The sequence below is a fragment of the Heterocephalus glaber genome, unplaced genomic scaffold (genome assembly GCF_053883595.1).
Source record: "Heterocephalus glaber isolate CG9 unplaced genomic scaffold, H.glaber_assembly_v1.0 deba00001610, whole genome shotgun sequence".
In the NCBI taxonomy this organism is placed as follows: domain Eukaryota; kingdom Metazoa; phylum Chordata; class Mammalia; order Rodentia; family Bathyergidae; genus Heterocephalus; species Heterocephalus glaber.
This window is the reverse complement of record NW_028258381.1, coordinates 15545432-15553813: the sequence shown is the minus strand read 5'-3', so window position 1 is coordinate 15553813 and position 8382 is coordinate 15545432. Positions and strand designations below refer to the sequence as shown.

The 8382-nt window shown below is 58.0% G+C and overlaps 1 protein-coding gene across 3 annotated transcripts; it reads right to left on the bottom strand.

The window, feature by feature from the left end:
* Positions 1-696: 696 nt before the first annotated feature.
* Positions 697-7676, bottom strand: Polm (DNA polymerase mu). 3 transcript variants are annotated; one of them, XM_004839928.3, is made up of 11 exons: positions 7372-7674; positions 6175-6355; positions 5470-5568; positions 5214-5384; positions 4589-4660; positions 3496-3616; positions 2461-2593; positions 2201-2303; positions 1884-2126; positions 1712-1795; positions 697-1551 (listed from the first exon to the last, which is right to left on the bottom strand). In XM_004839928.3, exons 1-11 carry the CDS (start codon positions 7557-7559, stop codon positions 1465-1467), a joined length of 1482 nt encoding a protein of 493 aa, XP_004839985.1. In that variant the 5' UTR covers positions 7560-7674; the 3' UTR covers positions 697-1464. The 3 variants fall into 3 exon arrangements, with proteins under 3 accessions (XP_004839985.1, XP_012925897.1, XP_087052276.1); XM_013070443.3 differs by lacking the exon at positions 2201-2303 and having other exon boundaries at positions 2461-2585; positions 7372-7676; XM_087196150.1 differs by lacking the exon at positions 5470-5568 and having other exon boundaries at positions 7372-7675.
* Between the last annotated feature and the right edge of the window lie 706 nt (positions 7677-8382).

The following is an 8382-nucleotide window of genomic DNA, read 5'->3' as shown; positions in this document are numbered from 1 at the left end:
CCATCCCAAGTGGGCTGGGGATGTAGCTCAGGGATAGAGTATGCACTTACCATGGATGCGGCCCTGGGTTCAGTCCCAGCCCCACCAAAAAGAAAAACCCGTGAGCTACTGCTTCAGGGCTACTAGAAAAGCTAAAATCAACACTGAAAGTATGGAGTCCTGAGGATACAGCCACTGCTGCCGGAAACGTCCAGCTTATTTTTTTGGTACCAGGGATCGAACTTGGGTCCTTGCGCTTGTGCAGCAGGGGGCGAAACCACTGAGCTAAATCCCCAGCCCAACATCCAGCTTGCATGGGTGGCACATTCTAGACCACAGTGTGGCTCTTCTTATAAATCCCATCTTGCTATTTGCCCGAGAAGTGAAAGCATATGTCCACACAGAAACCACCACAGCTCTGCTCATTATCACACCTTGGAAACCAGCCAAATTGTGGAATGGCCACAGCATGGAATACTGCAGAGCAAGGAGGAGGATACAGTCAGCAGCCTGCGAGACCCTCACAGGCATTATGCTGACAGAGAGGGTGGGACAAGCTGGTTCCACTTCTGTGACTCTGCGGGGTGGGGAGCACTGCCACATCACAACAGCACAGGGAACACATGAGAGACAGACTTCTTGTGTCCTGACGGTGGCAGGTGACAAGTCTCTAAACTCATAAAACTATACTCTGAAATAATCTGTTTTTACTGCACGTTAACTTTCAGAATACTTTTTAATGCGGTGGGTGAGTGGTCTGGGAAGCCCTACCTGGCAAGGTGACCGCAGGACCCGGAGAAGGTGGACAATGTGGCAAAGGTGACCCCCGAGCCCACAGTGCTTGGGGATGTGCGAAGCACAGCACAGAACACTGGCTCCGTAGAGAGCAGGAGAGGGGCTGCCATAGGGCTGGCGCCCATGAGGAACCATAAGGTGGGCGGTGCTGGGCCAGGAGTGAGAGAAGGCACTTGGATGGGCTGGCCAGGGGGGCAGGACACAAGCTCCCCGCACCCTGAGGGCTCTGGGCAGGGAACTGCCACAGGGCTGAGTGGGGAGAGCCAGGAGGTGGCCTGTTTTTAAGAACACTGAATATCTGACAGGCCTGAGGCAGAAGCGGGATGCCTTGGAGCTGAAGTTCTCTCGGCCTGGGCCCCTCCAGACGCCCGCACCGCACAGTGGACCCTCACAGCTGCCAGCTCTGGGCTGCAGCAGGGGCAGAGCCCGGAGGCTCCCGGCCCTCTGAGCAGGGGCCTCAGGAGACACAGCCACTGGCCTCGGTGGATGGCGCAGCCCCCACTGCAGCACCACGACATTCGTGGCTCAGCTCCATGGCCAGGGCAGGAACCAGGGTGTGAGGAGGCTGAGGGCCAGCCCAGGGTCCCACAGCTGTGCCCCAAAGGTGAGACCAGGGTGGCAGCACATCCACATGAAGATATTCAACGGTCACGGGTTGGGGCATTAAGGACAGGCTCGGGCAGCACGGGGTCAGGCGTTCCTCTGCTCCGGGGGCAGGTACGCCAGGCCCAGGTGTCTGAAGATGTCCTCCTCGGAAGCCACGTGGAAACACGACTTCTGCAAAAGGTGAGGGGCATCAGAGACCAGCCCACGCTCCGAGGCACAGCCACCCAAGACAGGCTGGGTGCCTTTCTGGGCCAGATCTGGGACTTGAGCCCAGAACTGGGTCCTGGGTGGCGTGGGGGCTCTTTCCTCACCACCCTAATCCCGAACCTACCTGCTCTGGGTCAAACAGCCCGTGGCTGTTCAGACACAGCCCCTTCTCCTTCCGACTGAAGCGGCGCAGGTCCCTCTCAAAAAGCTGTGGGGAAGAGCATGCCTCAGTGGGGCCGGCTGGGATGTAGCGACCCCTGGGGAGTAGGTGCCTCAGTGGGGCCGCCAGAGCCCACCTTTGAGCCAGTCCAGCCGAGCAGGGCGAAAGGGAACTGGCTCCAGGGGGCGACCACCAGGTCCACCCTCACGGCTCTCCAGGGCCGGGGCTCCGAGTCTGCCCCCTTGGCAGGCTGGGAGGGTTGCAGCAGGCGGAGGATGCAGAGACTCCGCTCGAAGGCATCCATGGTGTGGCTCTGCCGGGCCAGGTGGTCGGGGTCCCCCAAGTGGCTGCGCTGGTGCTGGTGGTACAGGACGAGGCCCTGGGGGCAGAGCAGGGGTCCAGGCTCGGCTGAGGGGTGGGCAGGGCTCACTGGGCAGGGCCCAGGGCTCTCACCTGGCTCTGGAGCTGGCACACCACGCTGGGCAACAGCCCCACCTCCCGGCCCTCCTCGGGGTGGGTGATGAGGAAGTCCACGTCATGGCCCTGCAGCTTCCCCCTACAGGGACAGGGTGGCACTGGGGGCAGCACGGGCAGGGTAGACTGCCTGCGGGCCAGGTCCCTTCCAAGGGATGGGAGTCCGATTAGTGTCCACACACAGGTCCCTTTGCTGGGGCCAGGCCTGGAGTCCAGCCAGGAGGATACTGGGCCCTTACCTCCGGAAGCCGCCGGTCAGCATGACAGTGGCCCCGGGCAGGGCCTGTCCCACAGTGGCCTCCACCAGCCGCTGCAGAGCCTCGGCGTCTGGCCGCCCCACAGGGGTGCACAGGTCTCGGTGGTGCTGCAGCCCTGTAGGCAGCAGCCACATGACCTCATGAGGCCTGTCGCCACCCCACCAGGCCTCGTCCGGAGCGCAGGTGCTCAGCGGCCCAGCTCCTCCCGAGTACATATCAGTGCTTCGCTTTGGTTTTTGGTACTGGGGATTGAGCCCAGACCCTGGACCTTCACACTAAGCTGGATCCCAGCCTCTTTTATTTAAAATTTTGAGACAGGGTCTTGCTAAGTCTCTAAGTTACCCACGATGGGCTAGAACTTGTGATCCTCCTGCCTCAGCCTCACAGAGCGCTGGGATTACTGGTGTGTGTCACTGCACCCAGCTCACATACTAGTTTTTATCTTGATGTAACTGCAGACTTGCATTTGGTTGAAGGAAATGAGAGGCCCCCTGTGCAGGTTACCCCACTTCCCACAAAGGTAACAGTGTGCAAAACTACAGTAGAGTCAAGTATAAGGATGCTGAGTTGACAGTTTCTCCATTCACATGGTGGGACCAGAGGTAATCAAGACATGGGAAGAAGCTAGGCACAGTGGTGCATGCCTGTAATCCCAGCACCCTGGGAGGCTGAGGCAGGAGCGTTGCAGCCCTGCTTCCAGCCTCCCCACCTCACAGAAAAGGTGACCAAGATTCCAAGCGGTCAGTCTCGGGCTCATGGTCACCTACGTGGTAAACGAGGACAGGACTTGAACCCAGGCCCAAGGAACCTGGAAGCTGGTGTTCTTTCCCGTCACAGAGCATGCTGGATGGGCCTGGGGCTCACAGGAGCCGGCAACATGGGCCCCTGCCACCGCCATGCCGCGACCACAACTACCGCCAGCCACCAAAGCCCCTTCGCACAGGCTGCTCCCCGCCCCTCTGCTCAGGCAGAGTGTGCTGAGGGCTCTGGGAAGCAGGTTGACCTCTTGGGGCTCACCTGCCCGCTGCTGCCGGGTCAGTCTCTGGGGCTGCTCCCGCAGCTCATCCAGGGTGCGCAGCCCTTCTTGGTACCACCGGTTGGCGGTCTTCACCCCAACCCCGAAGACCTGAGTGAAGAGCTGTGTGGACGAAGGCCAGGTGGCGGGTGAGTGTGAAGCTCCCTGAGCACATGTGCCTGTGGGCCCAGGCTACAGGGCAAGGACAAAACTCTGAGGTCGGCCTGCCCAGCCCGCCTAAACTGCTGAGCTGGGAGCTCTGCCACCCAGCAGCTCAGCCAGGTGAGCGGCTCCTCCTCTCTGGAAACCCCCTTTCTCGTTCCCAAGCAGCTGGAACTTGCTTCATGGTTCTCATCACATAGTAAACGAGGGTGGTTTCAGCAGGAGCGCTGAGGGGAGGCCGGGCCCCCCTGAGGCTCCCCAGAGGTGGCATGGGAGCCAGTAAGTGGTCCAGGGGACCCGAGCCAGCCACTCAGACTCCCCCAGCGGCCACGTCTCCTGCAGCAGGGACACTGGCGCGCATCACAGGAGGAAAGAGTGGCTACAGATCTGCCCCTTCTGGGCTTTGTGGGGCCATCCTCTCCCTGGTTCTTGAATCTATAACATGAGGCAGGCCACTGTCACTTTGGCCAATGAAACCTGACTAAAAATCCTGAGATTAGCTAGGCCTGGTGGCAGACCTGTAATCTTAGTCAGTCATTCTGGAGGAGAAGGCAGGAGGATAGCAAGTTCAAGGCCAGCCTGGACAAATCAGTGGAGTCCTTTCTCAAAACAGAAAAATAAAAAGGGCCGGGTATTTAGCTCCATGGCACAGCACTTGCTTAGTGTGCATAAGGCCCTGGGTTCAATCTCAATTACGGGGGAAAAAATGAAAAAACAAACCAGACGGTGCCAAGTGTTCTAGAAAATTCCCTGTGCTCAAGTAGGCTTCTGCCTGCCTGTCTCCACTTGGAGGTCCTGTGTGTGTCAGGTGTCAGCTCAGCTGCCACTCCAGACCTCCTCTGACCGCAGCGCTCGGTCAGCATCCCCTGCCTCCACCCTCTGTGTACTGTGGACTGTGCTGTGGCCCTGCCAGGGTCCCACCCGCCTGCGCACCTTCATGGTCCGGTACCTCTCAGAGCTTCGAACCCTCTTCACCTCCTCACACACTCCTCGCTCCAGCAGCTCCTGGGGAGAAGACAAAAACAAAACTCTAAGCCCCTGGGACTGGAGAGAAAGAGAATGAACAGTTGGGGGTGGCACAGGGGCCCAGGGACAGGATGGTCCCCTCCCCACCCAGCAGGGAGGCCCTGTGGGGTTGGGGTCCAGAGGGACTCAGCATGAACAGCAGCTGAGGCTGAAAGTAACATGGGTCATCCTGCAGGTGGATGTTCAGGCCCAGGAGATATAAACATTTGCTTTCAAACCGTGCATGACTTCACTTGAAAGCGTCTTTCACCACTATGTGTTCTTGAAGTGAAAGTGCACAGAAGGACTGCTCCATGTGTCAGGTTCTCAAAACCTTACACTCAGGGTGCTCTCTTCCACTATCCTGGGCTGGGTGCCTGGCACCCATGACAACGACACCAAGGCCAGCGGCTCCCTGCATGAGGACGGCCTGCAGTGCTTTGGGGCAGTTCTGTCCCTCCCTGCTGGACTCTGAAAACAGAAGCCCCACTCTCACACCAGGCCTCAGGGCCTCCTACCTCCCACTCACCAGTTCAGCATGGCAGACACTGACCTGAACGATCCTAGAGGAATGTTCTCCGAAGTTTGGCAGCCCCTGAAGCTGGCTCAGCACCGTGACGGGCCAGGGCAGGGCCCTGAGGACTGAGGCTGCTCTGCAGAAGGAGAGGAGGCGACCCTCGCTGCCTTCAAAGCCTGCTGCCTCTGCCAGAGTCTCCAGGGCCTCCTGCAGAGAGGAGCCCTTGGTGAACCCCCAGCTACCATACCACCCCTGCTGAGCTCCTAGGGCAGGACCTGCTCACGAAGCTCACCGAGAGGCTGCTGTTGTGGTGCATGAGGGGTGTGGAACGCTGGCAGGCATAGGCTGGCATTGCTGCTGGGTTTGGGGGCCCCTTCCTGAGCTCAGCCTCCTGGGGAAGAGTGACGTATGGGTCATGAGGCTGGAGGGCTCCCAGGAGCCAGGCAGGACCCTGGCCTCTTCTGAGCATTCACCTTGGACCCTCGGGGGCCCCCCAGGACAGAGGCAGCCAACTTTGAGAGGCCAGGCATGGGTAGAGGGAGGCACCGGCCTGCAGAACAGACTGCAGATGGTGTTCTTCAGGCCAGAGTAACAGCAGCAACATCTGCCAAACCTTGTGGAGAACACATGCTGCATGTGTTCCACCTCCCCAAATCCTCACAGCCAAGTGGGCTGGGCCACTGAGGTCCCGGATGTGAAAAAACTGGCCTCTGCCTCATGTTCACATGCAGAGAGAACTTGAGTGCAGGCAGCCCAGCTCCTGAGAATCATGAAGGTCATCCACTTACTCAGTGAGGAAGAAAGGTCTGAAGATGCTAAAAGTAAGTGAACCCCAAGTGGTGAGGATAGATGCTGAAACATCCAGCCCCAGCACCTGTCATGGTACCTCTACTGGCTTCTCAGGGCTTCCTGGTGCTCTAGTCAGAGCACTCACTGTTCACATCCTCTGGAGAACACAGAGGCACTCCTCCCATACCACCAGGCTGCACCAGCTCACCTCCAGGCGGTGCCGGCCCTCCACAGGCACTGGCTGCCCAGCTGCCATGCTCTCTGTGAACCAGCTGATGTCCAGCAGAGCTGGGCGGGGGCATCCTGGGGGAGGAGCAGCCTCGTTTTCCTGCCAGCAGGCAGCCTCCCCCGCTGAGGTCCCCTCCATCACCACGTGTGTCACTTCAGAGCTGGTGAAGGGAGAGGAAGAGGGTGAGGCCCATGGGGGGCCCCACCCTGTTCCTCTCCATACCTGCCAGCCTTTGTCCTTGCCTTGCCCTGCAAGGTGACTCCCCTTCATTCTTCAAGTGTCACCTCCTCTAGAAAGCCTGGGCCCTCCTGCTGGGGATGAACACCTCTAGCACTCTCAGAACTGTGATTCTGCCAGGAATGGTGGGGGCACACCACATCTAATCCTAACCCTAACCCGAGGAAGGAGGACTGCAAGTTTGAGCCCAGCCTGGACAATGTAGACTCTGTCTCAAAAAAGGGCTGAGAATGTAGCTCAGTGCAAAGGCCTTGGGTTAATTCCCAGTACTGGGAAAACAAAACTGGTTTTCTGCCCCAGGTATGCTCTTGAGGACAGCCTCACTGTTAATATGTCTGTCCCTCTCTCCACCTCAGAGACAGGGGCTTCCCAGAGGCCGAGACCAGCCAGTCTTCATCTCAGCAGTGGATTTAAGGGCAGCTGCCGAGGCTGCCTACTTTTGTCTGAACCCCAGCTCTGCAAAACTTGGTGCATGCCCTTGGGCAAGTCGGGTTTCCTCTCCTTTATAAAGCAAAAGATAGCATACATTGTAGGGCTGTTGTAAAACAGTGCCCTGATGCACTCTAAGATATTTTCTTCCCCACCCCCCCAACTTCTCTCAGGTGAGTCTGATGTAGTACTGCCCCTTAGGAATGTTTAATTAATTTAAAAAGCAGGTAAATAAGAGCTGCATGGAGCACTGGCCCCAAGTCCATCTGCTCTCCCATCTCAAGGCTATTCTCACTGGGCATCCGCCAGGTGCGGCTCTTTGAAATCCTGGGCTTGAGTTTCAGTGATACTGCAGACACCCCTGGCCCTAATGAACGGCACCCTTCACGGAAGAAGAAACTGCGGCTGGAGAGGGACCGCGACGCGAAGAGCCAGGTCTAACTTTCATCCCAAGGCCGCAGGGAGGACCGAAGCGGCGGCCGCAGAACACCGGCCTCGGGGACCGCGCACCTGTAGGTATCCAGGACGCGGAAACCTTTGGACATCGCCAGGCGTGTGAGGAAGGCCCGGCGGCTGCGGCCCATGCGCGGCTCAGCCAGGTAGATCGCGACGCCGGGGAAAAGCGCAGAAGACGACGTGGAGGAGGCGGCAGGGCCGCCCGGAGACCTGGCCCGCACTCGCCGCCGCTTTGGAAGCATCTGAGCATGTACGCCAGCGGTTCCTCGGTTCCGCGGAAGGAAGGCGGACGGAAGCCCAAAGGAAGGAGGACGGACGGAAGCCTGCTGGACAGGGAAGTGGGCCACGCCCCTATGCAAATAAGGCAAAGGACACGCCTTCTATTTAAATCACCCTCTTGGAGAGGCGCGGCCGGGCGCGGGAGGGGCCGGCGAGGGGAGGTGGGCGTGGCTGCATCGTCCTTTGGGGCGAGGCCTCTGTCTGGGCGTGGCTTCCTCGGGGAGGAGTGTACCTCTCTGTACCAGCTGCTCGCAGGGCCCAGCCCGCGCCTCCCTCCTGGGGACGCCGCCCCGCGCGGGATCCGCGGGATTCGCTGGTTTTGGAGGGTCCGCGAGCGCTCCTGGGGCCGCCGCATCGAAGGGGCGCGGAAGGTTTTTTTGGCGAGTGATGTTGGGACAACTGGCCGGCCCTTTGGAAAAATAGAAATTGGCGCCCTCCCTTACTGCTTAGCACCAAATAAATTCCAGATGGATCAAACATTCAAATCTGAAAAAGAAACCAAAACCATACTGGAAAAAGAACTAATATCACAATAAATTTGGAAATACTAAAGAAAAAGAATGATAAAAGTGAACCACATACAAATTTAAAATGTGTTTAAAAATTTGGGTCAAAAGACAAACTGGTTCGCTTTTTAATGTGACATTTTGAAATTAAGATTAATTAGCATAAAGTTTTAAAAAATATAATTTAAAAAGGGGAAGTAATAAAATTTTCTATAGATAAGAGACTATGATCTAATAAAGTTGGCAAAGAAACACAAGTGGGCAATTCTCAGAAGTCCTA